The 20,412-nt window shown below is 45.3% G+C and overlaps 1 protein-coding gene across 3 annotated transcripts in view; it reads left to right on the top strand.

Moving 5' to 3' along the window:
• The window catches only part of PTPN21 (protein tyrosine phosphatase non-receptor type 21), an 82,807-nt gene extending 71,399 nt beyond the window's left edge, over window positions 1–11,408 (top strand). For all 3 annotated transcript variants that reach the window (XM_060620483.3, XM_060620486.3, XM_060620484.3), the window contains exons 14-19: window positions 3,367–3,504; window positions 4,777–4,998; window positions 6,984–7,112; window positions 7,511–7,745; window positions 8,538–8,698; window positions 8,941–11,408. In XM_060620483.3, the coding sequence (XP_060476466.2) occupies window positions 3,367–3,504; window positions 4,777–4,998; window positions 6,984–7,112; window positions 7,511–7,745; window positions 8,538–8,698; window positions 8,941–9,069 (1,014 nt within the window). In that variant the 3' untranslated portion in view covers window positions 9,070–11,408. The remainder of the gene's footprint in view (window positions 1–3,366; window positions 3,505–4,776; window positions 4,999–6,983; window positions 7,113–7,510; window positions 7,746–8,537; window positions 8,699–8,940) is intronic.
• The last annotated feature ends 9,004 nt before the right edge of the window (window positions 11,409–20,412 follow it).

The following is a 20,412-nucleotide window of genomic DNA, read 5'->3' as shown; positions in this document are numbered from 1 at the left end:
TTGTTTGTCTAAGCCTTGCTGTTTTCTGGCTTTCCACGGAAACTTTTTGAGTCCCCAAGCCTTGGCCATGCATTCGTGCTTTTGTCATGGAAGCGTGGTGGCTCTAAATCCTCTTGCTTCATCGCTCAGGCTTCTGGCCCCTCACTGCCTGCACGCCCTCCCCCGGCCCTGCCCTAGGATCTGGCAAAAGCCATTAATTAGCCTGTCCATCCTGTCTCCCAGTTCCTGCCCAGCAGCTAGGACTCCTCCCCCACCTCTGATAGTTTGCATATGCAGACTTCAGGACACGGCACAAATATAGTAGGATCTTCATAAACTGGGAAGAAAATCCACACAATTTTACAGTACGTATGAAATAGATTAGCAGAGGTAGACTGAAGCCACTTAACAAGAGTGTGTTTGCTTTTAATGAATCGGGGGTTTGAATTTTAAGCTTATTTTCAATTTTTCTTAAGATTACATTTGTATCTACCTGAGCAGTAAAGACCAATGTCTCAGGTCAGCTGGAGTGGAAGGTAAGGGTTCATGGTCAGTGATTCACGGTGGGGGCTGGGTGTGGATGTGTCTCCAAAAGGTAATGCTACCCAAGTCCCTGAGCCAGCTGGACAGGGCCCTTTCATACTGAATCCTCTTTCCCTAATTATATTGAGAATTTTCCATCATTTTTTTTTTAATGTTTATTTTTTTTGAGAGAGAGAGAGAGAAAGTGCAAGTGGGAGAGGGGCAGAGAGCGAGGGAGACACAGAATCCGAAGCAGGCTCTAGGCTCTAAGCTGTCGGCACAGAGCCTGATGCAGGGCTTGAACTCACAGAGGGTGAGATCATGACCTGAGCCAAAGTTAGACGCCTAACTGAGCCACCCAGGCACCCCAGAATTTTCCATCATTTTTATGTGTGACCTGAGTCGCTTCTCCAAATGATACTTGTTTTGAGTGAGTCCACTATGCAAGCTTATTGTCCCTTTTGAATGGGATCTAGTAAGATCCCCTAAATCTGAGGACTTTGATCAGCTTGCTTCTCTAAAATTACAAGTTTTCTTCCTTGTTGACTTTTTTTTTTTAATGTTTATTTTTTATTTTTGAGAGAGAGAGAGAGAGCATGAGCAGGGGAGGGGCAGAGAGAGAGAAGGAGACACAGAATCCGAAGCAGGCTCCAAGCTCCAAGCTGTCAGCACAGAGCCTGACTCAAGGCTTGAACTCATCAACCATGAGATCATGATGTGAGCCAAAGTCGAACACTTAACCGACTGAGCCCCCAGGCACCCTTTCCTCTTTGACTTGTAAGGCCCCTAGTATTAGTACAGATCTGTGACTGGATTATTTCTTTGGCATAACGGATTCTCCTTTACTGGAAGAGTGTGTATGGCAGCTATGGCTTGGGGGAAAGGTGTAGGACCTAAGAGTGGAAGAACTTGGATCTGAGGCTAGATCCTTCCATTTATTAGTTCTCTGCCCAGTGGGCTGGACCCGGCAGCACTAGAACCTCATTTTCTCCATCTGTAGCATGGGTACAGTCACCTCTGCTCTGCCTGCTAAGTCCCACACAAGGTTAGGCCTGAAAAATGCTTTCTAAATTCTATGATGGGGCATAACTGACTTTAAAGAAAATTTTTTATTGTTCTGACACTGATGACCATGTATGAAGAGGCATCTATGTGACCTTGAGCAAGCTGCTTCTCTCTGACTTATTTTTTCACTTGTAACTGAAGCTGGCCCCAGAGAGTTGTTGTGGGATAAACTGAGGTCCTGGAGCATAGAAAATGCTCAGTCGAAGTTAGCTTATTACTGGGAGGTTGCATCATACTGACTTCCCAAGAATTGGAGAAGTCTAGCCCCTGCTAAGCCCCTGAGACTCCCCATAGTAACGTGGGGTTGCCATTATCTTCATCATCCAACAAACTTAGTCCACATCCCAATGAGAATTGAGGTTATGGGAGTTTAGTATTAATATTAAAAACAATGAACTAAATTGCAGACAAGCAGAAACATTTGAGAGTTCTCCACCCTTCTCCACCTCCAGGAACTTGATTGTTATCTGAAAACCAGTGGGCTGGTTAGAGTGCTCCCATTGCTAGGGACAGATTTTCCTCCTGTGCAGCCCCAGTCTGGGTGGCGGTTCTCACACAAACCATGGTGCGGCTGTGCCCCGAACACCACGTGTCTGTACTCTGAGGACAGTACTAGCTTAGACTCCGTGCGCCTTTCTTCAAATACTGGCTTTAGAACTGACCTTCCACGCAGTCAGTTTTATCCGGCATGTGGTGCAGTGGGCCCTTCTGGCTCATTCTCAGGCAGAGAACAGCTGGAGCCACCTCGTACTGGCTGGCGAGAGCGGGCTTGAATTTTCAGGAGTCTTGTGAGCCACTTGATGTTATGTTGGCAGCTTGAAATTGGCCGTGGTGGGCGTATTTGCACCGTGGAAACTGGCAGACTTTATAAGCCCCTCCCCAGCCCCCCTGCCAGTTGTTAGACAGCAGCATCCTGGGGTTTCTTGCACAAGGCAGAATCCTGACATTTTAGCCTATGCAGTGGCCTTTTAGCCTTCCTCCCTCCCCTCCTCTCCCTCCCTGGCTGGTAGAGCTGGAATAAAACTCATTTCCTTGTGAGACAACTGAGAAAACCATTTCTGTCAAACGAGGGCCACTGTTGTAATTATTATGGCTTCTGAGGGGGTGTAGAATATCTGAGTAGACTTGGTGGTCCCGGGCTTGTCTGCCTTAGAGAGGAAGATCATTACGTTAGTAGTCACTTTAGGAAACACACATTTTCAGGAGGCAGATAGCCTGTCCTGTGCCCCCCAGCCCCCTGGCGTGACACGATGGAGCTCTCGGTGCTGTTTCATTTTCCTGGTTAAAAACGTGCAGTTCTGAGAGGTGTCGTGATCCAGCCCAGGTCACACAAGTCTGCAGCAGAAGGTAGAATAGAATAGAGAGGGTGAGTGCAGAAAACATGTTTTTTCAGAATGATTTAAAGAGCTAATATATATTTCTAAAAAATTACAGAAGCCTATTGGCAATCGCACAACTGCATTTAAAACCCTTTTTGTGGACGGCCACTGATTTGTGTGTGTGTCATGTTTTGAAATTTGGGAGCTCTTTGAAGGAATGCTGTCTGCCTGGAGCCTCACCTTACATTACAACAGAGCCTTGAAACCAATTGCATTTCAAAATCTATCTGGAAGACTTATCAGGGCTCTGGCCTTGAAAGGAATGTCTTCCTCCCAATGTTTGTTGTGTGTGTGTGGAGAATAATCTCTCCTGTGGTTGAACACTCCTTCCATTTGTTTCCAGTCTTCAGTCCGTTGGAATTTCTTTTCACGGGGGTTGTATTTGTGTATATTTCATATATACATACAAATATTTTTATAGGGAATGAAAAAGAGCCGGGTAGATGCAAAAAAAATTGGTCCTCTCAAATTGGCTGCCCTAAATGGACTCTCCCTGTCTCGACTGCCTCTGCCGGATGAAGGAAAGGAAGTGCCTGCCAGAGCCACCAATGACGAGAGGGTACGTACGAGACATAAGGACCCGGTATGCCTCCTCTGGGGCCATCCATATAATGCTACAAAATGCCTTCTTGAGATGTTAGTGAATTTTCGAATACATTTAATCATCACAAATGAGTGTTATTGAGGCAAATCTAACAGATAACTTTAGAGTAAATGTTGATTTTGCTTGTTTCTGAATGTTATTCTTGACCTTCTTCCAGCCATCTACAGCAGTCTTGATATTTGATGGCTTTAAATTAGAGGAGATCTGCCAGTACATGTGCACATGAGACTCTGACTGCTTTCATTGTACTGAAAATGTACCTCAAGAGTAAACAGTTACTGAGTGTTTCACGACTTTCTTTGTGACCAAGATAATATTTGCTGTGAGGTTTTATTACATCAAAATCAGACAGGCATGAATTAATGCTAAGTAAAAAGATTCCTTTGCTTACAACTGGACCATGGAGATAATTTTGAATATTCTTTTTTTTTCAGTTTTTGTGTATCGTTGATTAGAACATTGAAGCATTTGTTCATAGAGATTGGAATTGATTCGTCTACTCTAGGGTTTACTGTTCTCCAGGAGAATTTTTCTGTCTCCTAGGAACTACAAAATCAACCGTAGATTTAGAGAAAATGAGTTCAACAAATTATGTTAGGCCAGTTTTCACCTTTAAACAGAACTCTGCATTCTGCTTCTCACCAACAAGGTTATTTCATTTGTCATTTATTTATTTTTTTAAAGTTTATTTTTTTGGGGCGCCCAGGTGTTTCAGTTGGTTGAGCATCCAACGTCAGCTCAGGTCGTGATCTCACCATTCAGGGTTCGAGCCCTATGTCTATGGTGACAACTCAGAGCGTGGGACCTGTTTCAGATTCTGTGTCTCTCTCTCTCTCTTAATAAACATTAAAAAAAAAAAGTTTATTTATCTTGACAGAGATAGAGACAGAGTGGGGGAGGGGCAGAGAGAGCTGGAGACAGAATCCCAAGTAGGCTCCGCGTTGGTGGCACAGAGCCCGTCACGGGGCTCAAACTCCTAAACCGTGAGATCATGACCTAAGCTGACATCAAGAGTCCAAAGCTCAACCAGCTGAGCCACCCAGGTGCCCCTCATTTGTTATTTTAACTCTTATTGTTATGTCTTGTTAAAAAGTTAGCTTTGGTTTCACCTAGACTTTTCAGTATCAGATAATGCTAGACTTGAAGCAGAGAACAAGATTTCAGATGCGCCATCAGAGTGCAGCTTAGACATGTGACTACACTCATTCCACATATTCCGTTTTACAGTGTAAAATTCTGGAACAGCGGTTAGAACAGGGAATGGTATTCACAGAATATGAAAAAATTCTTAAAAAACGGCTAGTTGATGGGGAGTGCTCAACAGCACGACTCCCTGAAAATGCAGAAAGAAATCGATTCCAAGATGTCCTTCCCTATGACGATGCCCGAGTGGAGCTGGTCCCAACTAAAGAAAACAATACCGGCTACATCAATGCGTCTCATATTAAGGTGAGCAGAGCGGGTAGGGTGATAAACGGGCCGTGAATTTGTGAGTTGAATCACAAGAATGATAAGAATTGTATTCGTGTGTGTATTCTAAAATCAACCTAGTTTGAACCATCGTAACCAATTATGTCATAAACTGGGAAGTCCATTTCCCCCGGCTGGGTAGGAAGTGTTTACCACTGGAGCCCAGGCCACATGTGCCCTTCCCCTTTGGTGAACCACTCCGCCCCCAACACTGTTGCCGGGACCCAGGGAGCACTCCTCGCCCTGACCTTGGGACTTTGTTCTTCTAAATCTCTAGGCCTCTTTCTGGCTCCTGAATTCTCTCCAGAGTGGCAGAATTGCTAGTTTTTCCTGATCACATATATCTGCTAATTCTCACGTGACAAGAGTGTCTGGGTATTTTGATGGTGGTGTCGCCGAAGCTTTTCCCCGTGAGGCTGCTGTCTGTTCTCTGCATATTCCCTATAGTCGCTTTCGCACATCATTTTGTTCTCGGGAGAAGCAGTTACATCTTTTCCCTAGAAGCCGAGTAACACTGTCTGACCGGGCTAGTGTTACACCCATTAAAATGGGAAAAAGTGAGGATTCCCAGCTGGCAGGCGAGGAAGGCCAGGTGCTGTCTCTCCTGCGTCATCGTACCTTTTGTTTTCTGCTGGCTAGAGGTCCAGTTCTTGCATTTTGGGAAGGAGAAGTTTCCTAATACAGAAGGAGGAAGTGTCCATGGCCAGGTGTCTTTCTTCTTTCCCACATTTTATTTCGTTTACAAGTGATATTCGATGTAAGCAGCTTCCCACGGGTGGCTTTTAAAAGAGACCTGACCATCTGCCCACGGAGGCCGGTACCCTTGACGGTCTTTGGGAATCTATGCACGTGCTTTGTAACATGGTTATGGTTTATTTAAAAACTGAACATTTCTGTGGAATAACTCATCTAGTCTCGTGACTGGATGGATGAGAACTGAGTGAAGTCGTCGTCCTGTGGGGGTATTTCAAAGTCTTCAGACACCAGCTGAGGAACGAAGGAAGGTGCCTGAGCTTCAGAATTCCTGGATGTCCCACTTACTAGCGTGGGACTTGGGACCTGCTTGTACTTTCCTCTAAATAAAGAAGTGCTGACGCGTCCCCCTCAGACTGTCCATCAGAACCCCCGCCCCCCAACAGCTATTCACTGTGGTGACTGGTAGCTCCCAGGGCACCTGCCACCATGAGAGTGAGCCCTCAGTGAGGGGATGTGCCTGTGATTTATGAGGGTGTGGGCAGAATAGCACCAGGCACTTGGGAAACAGTCACTGTGGTCACAGGACGTCAGGGCGTGTGGGGTCTAACCCACATCTCCTGACTGTATTACCTTAGCCTGTTCCCAAGGAGGTGCAATCTTAGGTGCAAATTATGTGTCATTCTGGAGGGTGATCTTGACTCAGGTTCAGAGGTGAGACCACTTTGAGCAGGAATATTTTTTCTTCTCTAGAAATTTGGCATTTAACCTCGGTTTTGGCTTCATTGTTAATGTTTTTCCCAACGTGTTTAGTACTTCATGGTTTAGCACTGCTTGAATTTTAGGATCCTATTTTGTTGAGACTATTTTTATAAGAAGAAGAACCGTAACGGCAGCAATAACCACTGTTTATTGAGAACCTATTATGTGCAGGCACCATTTATATTGACTCAGCTAATCCCGCCAGGTGACTCATCTAATCACTATGAGGGTACATGATATTTTTATTTTACACATGAGAACAGAGAGTCAGGTTAAGTAGATAGCCCCAGGCCACAAAAATATTATGTGAATTCAAGTGCATAGGTTTATAAAACAGGTAGTCATGGGAATTGTATTAATAAGGAAAAAAAAAAAGAATAAGAGAAAAGTCTTTATTCTGAATAATTCCATTCATTCTTTAGTAGCACCGTGAACTACATGCATACGTGTGTGCATACATCATATATGTCCACACGTAGTGATTTTTTAAAAATCTTTTCTAATTTCAGGTCTCTGTCAGTGGAATTGAGTGGGATTACATCGCCACACAGGGACCATTACAGAATACCTGTCAGGATTTCTGGCAGATGGTGTGGGAACAGGGAATTGCCATTATAGCCATGGTGACAGCAGAAGAGGTGAGTGCTCCTTTCTCCTAATTGATTTCCTCAGCCCCCAGAGAACAGTCCCTGTGGGTCGTGGGGAGTCCTGACCCTGAGAGGAGGCGGCGGGCTGGGACCCTAACCCTGCACTTCGGACACGCTGCCTGTACGGAAGTGCCTTCGCTGCTGGATCTTGTGTTGGGTTTTGGCATTACTTGTCATTTTGTTGTTGTTGTTGTTGTTTGTCTGTCTGTTTTTTAACGTTTGTTTTTGAGAGAGCGAGAGCAGGGGAGAGCGCAGAGAGAGAGAGAATCCCAAGCAGGATCTGCACTGTCAGTGCAGAGCCCGACATGGGGCCTGAACCCATGAACCGTGAGATCATGACCCGAGCCGAAGCCCGCCCAGGCGCCCCTGACCGTACTTGTCTTTCCCAGGAGGGCGGAAGGGAGAAGAGCTTCAGGTATTGGCCACGACTTGGCTCCAGGCACAACACCGTCACCTACGGGAGGTTTAAGATCACAACCCGGTTCCGCACGGACTCTGGCTGCTACGCCACCACCGGCTTAAAGATGAAGCACCTGCTCACGGGGCAGGAGAGGACAGTGTGGCATCTCCAGTACACAGACTGGCCTGAGCACGGCTGTCCGGAGGACCTCAAGGGGTTTTTGTGTAAGTGTCTTCATTCCCAGCACAGCCTCTGCTTATTGTTAAATTTGTTTGTGTTTTTACATTTATTTATTTTTGAGAGACACAGTGAGACAGACCACAAGCAGGGGAGGGGGAGAGAGAGAAGGAGCCACAGAATCCGAAGCAGGCTCCAAGCTCCAAGCTGTCAGCACAGAGCCCGATGCGGGGCTGGAACCCACAGACCACGAGATTATGACCTGAGCCGAAGTCGGACACTCAATCAACTGAGCCACCCAGGTGCCCCAAGGCATATTTTCCACTCTGGCTCTGGGCTCAGAGCTAATTTTGAATTTTTATTTAATATTTATTTTTGAGAGAGAGACAGAACATAAGCAGGGGAGGGGCAGAGAGAGAGGGAGACACAGAACCCAAAGCAGGCTCCAGGCTCCAAGCTGTCAGCACAGAGCCCGACGCGGGGCTCGAACCCACGGACCGTGAGATCGTGACCTGAGCCGAAGTCGGACGCTTAACTGACTGAGTCAGCCAGGTGCTCCTGGACTTGCTTTAAAGTAACGGTTTTACGTGTTTAGGGGAGGCTTAGCAGAAGGTTTTGAAGTATAATTTGGTCTCAGAGAGACCGCCTCCTCTGTTTCATTTTGTAAATGAGAAAATGGAAGCCCAGGCAGAGGCAGTGACTCGCCCAAGGTCACACCGTCCGTTAGTGGTCGGGGTGCTCTTTATCCAGAGTCCTCCCAGTCAGTGATGATAATCTGAAAATTGTCAATTTGATGGGCCTTAATCCCCGATTATGTTTCTGTTTCTGGCATCTCACAGCATACCTCGAAGAGATCCAGTCTGTTCGACGCCATACAAATAGTACCAGTGAACCAAAAAGCCCCAACCCTCCCTTGCTGGTCCATTGCAGCGCAGGAGTGGGAAGGACTGGCGTCGTCATCTTGTCGGAGATCATGATCGCCTGTCTGGAACACAACGAGGTATTGCTGTCCTTCTTCGGCTGGGGGAGAAGTGGGCAGGGCCCAAGGCCAGGGGAAGAAAGGACCCAGTGGCCTAATAGTTCTTTCTGAACAAGTACCCAGGGGGCTTCTTCTAGAAGATGCTGAGGTAGCAAAGAGCGTCTGTCCATCTCCTGACCAGATCTCTGCACAGGCTCCCCCCCGCCCCCCCGCCCCGTCTCCGCAGGGGAGTGCATTCCCCTCATGGCTGTCTCCCCATCCAGGTGCTGGACATCCCAAGGGTGCTGGACATGCTGAGGCGACAGAGGATGATGATGGTGCAGACCCTCTGCCAGTACACGTTCGTGTACCGAGTGCTCATTCAGTTCCTGAAAAGCTCAAGGCTCATATGAGCTCCCACAGCTTGTCACGGGGACCGACGGATCATGGGAAGCGTTTACAGTGAAAAGAAGTGCTTGCCTAACTCCTACTTCCTCCGGCACCCTGGGCCGCCAGAGGCCGTGTGAATGGATGACGGGCACTGAAGGCACTGTGCCGAGCAGGAGGCCAAAGTCGGGAGGCTTGGCCCGGGAAAGATGCTGAGGGAGAAGGACTCGGTTCCCAGGGCCTCGCCCGGCTCCGGTCTGTCCCATTTGCGGTACTTGCACACTTTGTGGAGGTTGTGTTTTCCAGACAATTCTCTGTTTTACTGAAGCTATGCTGGGCAACTCTGGCAATCACTAAGGCGCATAGATTTCTATCTTAAACTAGTTTTTGAAATGGAATTTTATTTTATGACTAAAGTATTTGAACTTTCTAGGCGGATGGTCCACAGGTGTGATCGGTTCCTGTATAAGTTTGTATTTAAAACCATGTTGCTGTTTCTCGTTACTTCTTAAAAACCTTGGGTACTTAACGGTTTAGTTACCAAACCCGAAACTACGAGAAGAATCTAAAAGTGTTATTTTCAAACATAGAAAGCATTTTTATATTCAGAAAATTTCTTATCCTAAAAATTCTATATATTTGTACCTTCTATTTTTTCCAGACGAGAGTTCATCTCAACTCATTAAGATACTGAAATGAATGAAGGCACATGATTGAACATGTAAGAGAATAATCGGATTCACCATTTTATTCAGTATTATTTGTAAACCCAAACGAGTTCGATTTTTCATTGGTTGAAAATGAATTGAAAAACCTTTGCATCGGATGGTTTTAAGCACTTTTTTTATTAAAAACAGATCTGAGTTCTGACATGTGCTGCTTTACAGATGAAACAGTAACAGTGGACATTGCTCCAGAAGGAGTGTTTTGGAAGAGCTAAGGAATAAGTGTATGTAGGATGGTTGGGGCAAGAGTGAGTTTGGCATAAGTACAAGATGCCTTTGGCCAAAGTACAGTATTACCTATACTGAGACTGCGAGGCTGGGGTGGAGAGAGGGGGAGCTTGGGAGGGTGGGGGCCGAGCCGCCCCCAGACGGTGGGTATCCCCGGGAAATTCAAGAGCCATCCCTGTCAGTGACTCTTTCCTTGGAGTTTCTTATACCTCAACTCCTTTTTTAATAAATAAAGTCAGGTTTCTGTGACCATCAAAAGCCTTGAAGGGGCTTTCTTTTCTTTTGGTTGAAAGAAGGGAAGAGTTGCTAATAGTTTCACCTCATTTCCCAAAACTGTGCCCATACTTGTGGGGCCACCCGGGATTACTGTGGTATTCAGGAGGTGCTCGGGTTTTAGCTCCCCAGCCTCCTGACTTCATCCCTGAGGTCAGTTTTAGCTTCTTGGGCCCCCCTCCCCCCAGCCCCCATCCTTCTCAGATGCACCGAGTGCCGGTGGGCAGAACCAGGCTGAGTTAGAGACGAGAGGGTGTCGCCTTTGGTCCGGGCTAAGATGGCCTTGTCACGGAGGGACTTGAGTAGGTCTGAGGACTGATTGGAACATTTACCTGAGGAACCGTCTCGTATTTCCTTCTGAGGCTGCGTCTGTAAAGTGCCCAGCTTCCACAATGTCACATGCAGGGTTCTGCCCCTACTTAGGATCTCCTAGGGGTGGTTCCGATTCCCCCGTTCACCCCTAAAGCACCGTAACTCACTGTGGTGACCACGGAGTGTGTGTGGTCTCCTGGGAGGCAGGATTTCCTTCATACGGTGTGGATCTGCCCACCTCTTAAGTCACCCAGAAACCACCCACCAAAGAGGAAAATTCACAAGATACTAATGAAAGCGAGAGGTGGAAGTGGACACAAGCGCTCACTTAGGGACAAAATGTTCCTTTTAAACCGGAAGTTGTTTTAAGAGTCCTGTTTAAGTAACAGTAGACCCAAGTGTGAATATTGACAAAGAGCTCCCAGAAGAACGGAATAAGAGTTTTTTATGGTCATGTTTCCCGTCTCCACACCATGTAAAGGACAGGAACGTTTGCAGTGCTTTCTTTCTCCCGCGGTACGTTTTTTTCTAAAATGCTTTTCTGTCAGGTTTACACATTTTGAAGTGTCCCAATGACAAGAACATACTGTAAAACAAAAATCTGAAGAGTAACATATGGTATATTTGTCGTCCAGTTGTAATAACTGTAAGAAAATTACTTTTGAGGGCTGCGTCATACCGTTTAAATGTCACTCTTAAAACGTCGCATGTTTGACATAGCTTCTAAGATCCATGTAATTTATTGTCCCTTTTCAATAAACTTTTCCAGTTAGTGAATGTCAAAGTACTTCTGGATAAAAATAAGTCTACATTACTGGACTTGGAAATGATGTGATTTTCCAGAGTGAACTGTGTAACAGGGACACTTGGTAGGATGTTGCCCTCTGCCCAGCCTCCGCGGTGCTTTAGTATCTCAGTGTCTTTTAGTCCCTTGAGGTTCTACGTTTCGTGTCAAAATTACCAAAATGTACATTTCCCCAAAAAGCAAGTTATGAGCCGGTGTTTCCCAGAAGATCAATGTTGGCATCTCTGGCATCAGTCTTCCTGATTAGTGGGGTCTTTAAAAAAGATTTTTATTTTTAAGTAATCTCTACACCCAACGTGGGGCTCAAACTTACGACCCCGAGACCAAGAGCCACACACTCCTCCCCACTGGACCAGCCAGGCGCCCCCTAGTCTCTTGATGAAATGTTCTCCCTGAGAGTTTTGAGCACAGAAAGTATTCATTTGGAAAGTTAATTGTAGTCACGGTTAATCACTTTTTTCCTGGAACACCTACTGTGAAATACCTTGAAAGCCCTAGTATTTAGCCTTTAAAACCCTTTGGCAGAAATAAAACAGAAGGTGGACTTAGGCTTCCTTAGAAGCTCCCAGAAAGAGCAAGGTCTAAACAGAAACACAGAGGAGGAGAGTGTCAGGCTGTAGGACCGAGTGATGAGAGCAGCAGAGCAGAGCCAACTTTTTTTTGAAGCTTTTTTTTTTTTATTTTAATGTTTATTTATTTTTGAGAGAAAGAGAGCGTGAGGGGGAGAGGGATAGAGAGAGGGAGACACAGAATCGGAAGCAGGCTCTGGGCTCTGAGCTGTCAGCACAGAGCCCGACGCGGGGCTCGAACTCATGAACCGTGAGATCATGACCTGAGCTGAAGTCAGACGCTCAACCGACTGAGCCACCCAGGCCCCCCTGAAGCTTTTGTTGTCACAAGAAAACAGCTCCTTCAGATGGGTTGACATGTTAATATTCACAACATTAAGAAAATACAAATGTACATATATAACATATATAACATAAAACTTTGTATGTTTTAAAATCTACAATTGGAGGTCAGCTGTACCTTAGGAACAGGCTTGAGATTTGCACGAACAAATGGAAACAAGAATTACTGTTTATTGTAAATCATTTTTAAAATCAGGCTTGTTAAAAAGTTTACTTAATTCAAGTGATCTCTACACCCAACATGGGGCTCAAACTCACAACCCTGAGATCAAGAGTCACATGCTCCTCTGAGCCAGCCAGGCATCCCTAAAATCAGATTTTTAAAGGGAATTCTTTGGTATATAAATTTAGGGAACTTGTTTCCCATCAGGATTTCATGTGGAATAAGCTAAAACTATCTTTTTCCAGTTTAAAGTCTATTAAAAAAAATTAAATTGGAGGGGGCTTTTTATTGAGCTGAGGGATAGACATTTCAAAAATAGAGGGATAGGGACATTAACAATTTGCCCGGAAAAGACATTTCTCAAAAGAACATGAGTTTTTCCAATTCCTCTAGACGAGGGCTCTGTTCCAGTATCTACAATTATAGAAAAACCAGGAAAAATCGGAAAGTGCAGTTGCTTAAGGTGTGCACGCATTGCATAAAGGATTCTCAGAAACAATTGAACGGGTCCTTGGATGGTTTAAGGTGGCATCCTTTTCTGTATAGTACAGGCAGTTCCCAAATAAAAATCGTGCTCTAAAAGTTCAGATGTATGTGTGTTGAATTACTGAGAAATATAGTAATATTTCCCCCTTGTAAGCCATATTCCAAGTGGGTGTTAACTTTCTCGGCTTGTCCTCCCAAAGCTTGCTGAAACTGTCAGGGCTCTGAAAGGTGAACCGTGGCGAAGCCAAGGGCCATAATCTGAGCTCTGAGGAGAGAGCAGTCTTCTCCCTGCTGCACCCTGGTGGTGAGATCGGAGAAGGAGTTCTCCGCCCCTCGGTGGGGACTGAGCCTCACTCAGCAAGCAGTTGTCAGCTGGATCAGTGTTTGCTGAGAGAACTCCACAGAAGTGACTGTCCCATCCGGTGTTACGGAAACTTGGATGGCCCGTGAAGGGTAGGGAGCGGGACGGAAAGGGACGGAACGGGACGGAGCGGGGATGCCCCCTGTGAAACCACCCGTGAGGCAGGGCAGGGGTGAAGGGGAGTGAATTGGCAATACACTCCCCTGCCTTTCCTGTCACCCCTTAAATGTCCTCCCTTTATTGTCATGGGAAGCAGAGGATGGGCCAAGAGGGAAGTTCAAGGTCTGCAGCACCCAGCTCAGGAGGCAGCAGTTCCGAGGTTAATATTCCCACGCAAAGGGTATACGTAACGTAGGGTCTGGCTACACGTCGTGTTTCCAAATGACCCTGTGTATTTGAGAAATTAAAAGAGTTTTCAAAAATCTAGGGTAAAGCTGGACTTTCAGTATGTTGGCAGGTTAAGGGCCAGGAACCATTTCCTTATTTTAAATTATGCTTTAATATTATAAATAAGTACAAATGGATGACAAGAAAGGAATAATTGAACTTCTAGCTGCAGAACTGGCAGTACGGCTGTGAATTTTTGAAAATTACTAACTAGCTGTGTAAATCTTTTGATTGTTATTCTTTGGCTTCCATTAAACGACTTCGTGGTCTGTATCGTAAAAAGACTTAAAATCCCTAAAAGCCCTTGGCTCTAAATCTGGAATATAGCGTATCCTCCACTGGCTACAGTACATGATGTCACGCTGATAAACGTGCAATTTGCACTGAACTGGTTCGTTCTTCAGCTGTGCAAAAACCCCACTACCCTACGTAAGTTGTCAAATGTGTATACTATGGACATTTTAAGTGTGCATGTGGGTCTTAAATTCACACTCTAAAACCTCGTGGGAAAAAGTCGACAGTATTCGCTCTTAGGAGCAAGCGTGTGACTGCCAGAGAAATTCAGAAGGGTGGATTATCCGGTTTAACCAGAACATGAATCTGGCCTCAATTTGGGTTAATGAGGTTGATGAGACTAGTACAGAATTAATGACAACTGGCTTTCCATGTCAACCCGCTCGTTTGTCAGCTGAGCAAATCTGAACAAATGAATGAGGGGTATAAGCTCAGTCACTCATTTTGCAGTAGAAAAAATAGCACAGGTCATATGCTATCACACTATTAGAAATCACTTCAAATTAATGGACCCTTGAACGAGACAAAGCTTTTTACTTATTTTATCATGGTATTTTTCTTTTTTTTTTTTTTTTTTTTTTTTTTTTAAATTTTTTTTTCAACGTTTTTTATTTATTTTTGGGACAGAGAGAGACAGAGCATGAACGGGGGAGGGGCAGAGAGAGAGGGAGACACAGAATCGGAAACAGGCTCCAGGCTCCGAGCCATCAGCCCAGAGCCTGACGCGGGGCTCGAACTCACAGACCGCGAGATCGTGACCTGGCTGAAGTCGGACGCTTAACCGACTGCGCCACCCAGGCGCCCCCCTATCATGGTATTTTTCAAAATGTAATTTGATCTTAAATATCCTGAAAGGATCTAAAGATTTTGCAGTTTTACTGGAATAAAAACCAGTGCAAATACTGGTTCAGCCCAACAAATAGCCTGAAAAACTAAATATTCTCCAGAGGTGACAAACTTGGTCCAGACTGGATTAAAAAAATTTTTTTTTAATGTTTATTTTTGACAGAGAGTGACAGAGCATGAGTGGGGGAGGGGCAGAGAGAGAGGGAGAGCATGAGCGGGGGAGGGGCAGAGAGAGAGGGAGACACAGAATCGGAAGCAGGCTCCAGGCTCTGAGCTGTCAGCACAGAGCCCGACGCAGGGCTTGAACTCACAGACTGCGAGATCATGACCCGCTGGAAGTCAGACGCTCAACAGACTGAGCCATCCAGGCGCCCCTAGATTGGATTTAAAAAAACAAAAACAAACAAACCCACCAGGTTAAAAATAATACAAAACTCACTTGAGTTAAACAGAGTGAAAGAAAAAAAAAAAAAAAAAAACCAGAAGAGAAAAGATACTATAATTTGTAACAACTTGTAGGCGGATAGAGATCTAATGGGTTTTATTTGCATAATCTGGTTTCTGGCAGGACAGAGAAATTAAAGCAGTAATTATTGTGTAGGGATGATTCTTAATGTTTTTGCAAATTTTGTTAGTATCAGCTTGCACCCTTCCATATTAGAGTTTCTCAAGTCTATATTAAAAGTAGGCAGCTTAATTTCTTATAGAATTGAGCTATTACACTGTTAGAAGTATATGCAATTTCTAAGCAATACAAAATGAGGGAGGAAAATAAAAATATTTGTTAATATATCAAGCCTTTTTTTTATTTTATTTTTTTAACGTTTATTTATTTTTGAGACAGAGAGAGACAGCCAGAACAGGGGAGGGGCAGAGAGAGAGGGAGACACAGAATCCGAAACAGGCTCCAGGCTATGAGCTATCAGCACAGAGCCCGACGCAGGGCTCGAACTCACGGACCGAGAGATCATGACCTGAGCCCAAGACGGACGCTTAACCGACTGAGCCACCCAGGTGCCCCTCAAGCCTAAAATTTTAAAAGCTTGGATACACACCTTACTCAAAAGATTGTCACTGGGCCATTGGAATATATATTTTTTACTGTAGTCTCATGTAATTTTTTACATTTATGATATAAAACAGATTTTTATCAGGCAAATGTTAAATATTTTCCTATGAAAATGCCTGTGCTTAATTCTATTGTGCTTAATTGAAGGAAATATTCTGAATTATAAAGGTACTGTTTGGCTCAGATGAAGAAATACACTCTAACAAGCCAGAAATTTGTTGTATATTTCTGAGTTGTATGATCTGGTTAAAAACGGAAGCAATCCAAACCCTACCCATAGAAAATTTAGCAGAGCATAGTTTAAAAATAAACATCTAGATAACACGTCTATTTAAGTAAAAATTCCAACAGACGTTAATATGGCTTAACAGACCTAATAAACCCAAAATTTGGAGGAAATTTATATGAAGTAACATTTTCTTAGAAAGTTGCCCTCTAATTCAAGCAATGCACTGGGAAATTGCACCTTTCTGACATGTGAGTATAAAGAGTTGCCTAGTATTGTTTTCTGGTTTAAAAAGCAATTTTAAGTGCTGTCTGAAGATCAATAATGTAAAAATGTATAATCAGAAGATCTTAATTCTTCTAAACTCATTGGTTTGTAAAATTGTGTACATTTAATGGGCAAAAAGTTTGGATGACTGTAATATATGTGAAATGAATGTATTAGTGTGTTTTTGCCATAAAAATAAATATTGAAGATACAACTCACGTGTGATTATATTAGTACAATTAAGGCTATTTTGCTGGAGTTTTTTTCACTTTAGATCTTATTGCATAGAGGCTCATAATTAGTCCCATTTCCCCATTGGGTTATTTCAAATAAGGTACCAAACCTTAGATGTTTCTGGGAGTAGATGCCAGTCTGTCATCACCTATCTCCGTAGTAATGGATCACTTACTTAGAAGACAGAATGCATCTTGCTGGGGCACCCGGGTGGCTCAGTGGGTGGAGCGTCCGACTCTTGATTTCAGCTGAGGGTCATGTTCCCGGGGTCACTCGCACTGAATGTGGAGCCTGTTTAAGGTACTCTGTCGCTCTCGCTCTCTTGCTCTCTCACTCTTTCCCTCTCCCTCTCTCCCCCTATGCCCCTCAGCCCTGCTCATGCTCTCTCTCTCAAAAAAAAAAAAAAAAAAATGTTTACAATGCATCTTGCCAAATAGCCAGCTTCACTAACCAGGGCATTTATGGAACAATTAATATACTTGAAGAATAAACATTTGTTGGGCCACCTGGGTGGCTCAGTCGGTTAAGTGTCTGACGTCGACTCAGATCATGATCTCGTGGTTCGTGAGTTCGAGCCCCGCATCGGGGTCTGTGCTGACAGCTCGGAGCCTGGAGCCCGCTTTGGAATCTGTGACTCCCTCTCTCTCTGCCCTTCCCCTGCTAATGTTCTGTCTCTCTCAAAAAATAAATAAACGTTAAAAAAAAAAATTGTTGACGTGCCTCCCAATGATATCCACTTCCCAGCAGGTTGACAGAGCTCCCCTGTAGTGGAACTTGATGTTATTTGTCAAATGTCCACCGCATTTGTTAGTGGGTTTTTTTTTTCCCTAGACCAGCAACAGCAGCGCTGGAAACTTACTAGAAATTCAAATTCTCAAAGGTCATCCCAGGTCCGAAAATTCCGAACCCGAAGCTAGGGAGATGGGGCCCAAATTCTCCAGGTGATTCTGATGTACATCAAAGGGTGAAAACCGCCCCCTTCAGGGCTTTAAAAAGCCGCGGGTGGTCCACAGCCCCTCAGGTCCGTATTCCTTATCCAGGCAAACGGGAACGGCACCCTCCAGGGCAAAAGGGACTTTACAGATGTGGTTAAGGTCCTTGAGATGGGGAGTCGGGTCATCCGGGTGGGCCCAAACTAGCCACGAGGGACTAAGCGGGAGGCAGGAGAGCCACAGTGTGAGATGTGGTGACAGAAGCAGAGGAGGGTGCGGGAGGGTTGAAGATGCCACGCAGCTGGCCTGCAAGATGCGGGAAGGGGTTGCAAGTGGAGGAGGGGTGGGCGGCCTCTGGAAGCTGGAAGAAGCAAGGCTACAGCCTGCAAGAAGAGGTCAGCCCCGGCAGCAGTCTGTAGGACTTCTGGCTTCCAGAACTGTAAGATGATAAAGCTTTCTTTAAGCCACTAAGTTTGTGGTGACTGTTACAGCAGCAAAAGAAAATGAGCACAACAGTACATTCTTCCTCTCGGCGGGGGGGGGGGGGGGGGGGGTGGGAAGTCAGCTCACCGATTGTAGAATCTTGAAAGAACTAGGTGGGTATGGAATCCACCGGAACGGCTGGGTGTTTTCGTCTCCTAACTTGAATGTTGGTGCAAGATGGAATTCCTGAGGCAAAAGGTTGGCTTTGGAGCAAAGCTTTACTTATGTCATCTCAAAAGTATCTTCTTCCGGGCCGAAAATTAAACGTGGATTTGTTCTTTGGGGCTATGTCATCATTAGCTGAATCTGCTGCTTTTAAAACATCTGGGAAAAGCAACTTATTAGGCGGTGTCCTGTGTCCAGGGGACTGCTGTCCAGGGCCATCCATATTAGCACGTGAAGGAAGGGTCAACAGTTACCACTGCTTTTAGATCTTATGTGGCTTTTTTTTTTAATTAAAAATTTTTAAATGTTTGTTTATTTATTTTGAGAGAGCAGAGAGGCAGACAGGAGACACAATCCCAAGCAGGGTCTGCACCATCAGCACAGAGCCCGGTGTGGGGCTCAAACTCTCAAACCACGAGATTGTGACCTGAACTGAGATCAAGAGTTGGACGCTTAACCAACCGAGCCACCCAGGCGCCCCCAAGATATTCTTTCAATTATAATTTCTAAAGCCCTGAAGAATTAAGCCAAGGCTAATTTGGGCATATTAAAACTAAAACCTTTGTCTCATCTAGTCCAAACTCTTAAACCAGGGCCCAGGGTAAATTAAGTCACTGGCAGCCGATTGATCCACTTGGCAAATCATAGTCTTGCCCCATAAAAGCTGCTCTGAGTCTTTTCTGAGTGGCTTCACTGGGGGGGGGGGAAGAAATGTGAGTTTTTAAAGGGAAGATGCTAGTTTACATTTTATACCATCTAAAATGTGAGCAAATGAGGAAATTTTCTTGTAATTTAGCAATTTGCTACATTCTCCCTCCCATGGGGAATTGACACTTTCTGAGCGTAAAGAGGAGAGAGGAAAGTTCTGTCCTGTTCTCACCTGTGGCCAACGCTGTCCTCTAGCTCCAACTGTCTCCCTCCATGAACAAATACGTTCATTCTCAAGCAGAGACAAAGACCTGGGATCCAAAGAGAAGTAAGTCCCTCGTCTTGAGAAGTCCACAGTCTAGATGGAAGAGAAACTGGGCACATAAACAGCATGACAATTCCCGCTATAGATCTGAGAGAGCCCGGATCCCACAGCGGGTGGGACAAATGGGGAAATCAGGCAGGGTCTCCCTGTGTTAAAATCTGGACTGTCAGGGAAGGCCCAAGAGAGCAGCACAGGGGAAATGGCATTCAGAGCAGGTAGCGAGTACAAAGGGTGGGAGAGAGAGGGAGGGAGGGGGGAGAGAGAGACAGAGAGAGAGAAGCTTTGCAATAAAGAACAAGTCATTTGATGTTCTAGACACTTAGGATAGTTGGTGGACGATGGCAAGGGATGAGCTGGGAAGGAAAACATAACTTTGTAAAAAATGCAAAGGGACCTGGGCTTTATCTTGTCGGCAAGAAGAAACTCTCAAAGGTTTTTGTTGTTGAAGGGAGTGGTGACATGGTCTGTTTTAGGGTGACAGCGACTGAATATTTCTCGCACGACCTATTTAGTTCTTACAGCCTTGCAGCGAAGGCCCTGGAAGTTCACCGCGGTCAACCACCGAGGCCGCCCTGGGTTCTGGTCACGGCTCCCAAGGATCAAACCCCAGGCAGTCTGTGTCGAAAGGCTCACCCATCGAGCCTCTGCGAGCAGAGAGGAGGATGGACTGCGGGAGGAGGCAGAGAGAGAGACAAGGATGCTAAGCCAGTGTTTCCCAAACTTAACATTCACTTCTCACCTTTGCACGACTTTTACCGTATCCAAGAACCATTCTTGATATTTCTTTAAACCAACAAATCTTTCTCAACCTGCATTTTATTTTAGTATCATTCAAGTGGGCCCCATGTGCAGCACAGAGCCCAACGCAGGGCTTGAACTCACGACCCTGAGCTCGAAACCTGAGCTGAGGTCAAGAGTCAGGTGCTTAACCCACTGAGCCACCCAGGCGCCCCTCTACACTTGAATTTTCAAGGGAAACCCAAGGACTACGACAACAAAACACCCTAAAAAGTACAAAAATTAGGATGGGTGATGGTCCTAGAGACAAAAAGCTGTGCCCAGACTTGGCGGAGAAGAGCAGATCTGGCAAAGCAGGCAGGCAGCGACAGGGCCGGGCCCAAGGCTCCCAAAGTGGAGCGCCAGCAGGACGGCAGCTGCAGCAAAGGGAGGACTTGAGGCGGGGCCGCGAGTCTGAGGTAGCTGCCTGGGTCGTGGGGTAAGGGATTTGT

This window comes from Panthera onca, chromosome B3 (genome assembly GCF_046562875.1).
Source record: "Panthera onca isolate mPanOnc1 chromosome B3, mPanOnc1 haplotype 2, whole genome shotgun sequence".
NCBI lineage: Eukaryota > Metazoa > Chordata > Mammalia > Carnivora > Felidae > Panthera > Panthera onca.
The sequence above is the reverse complement of the archived record's forward strand: the minus strand, read 5'-3'. Positions and strand labels throughout refer to the sequence as shown.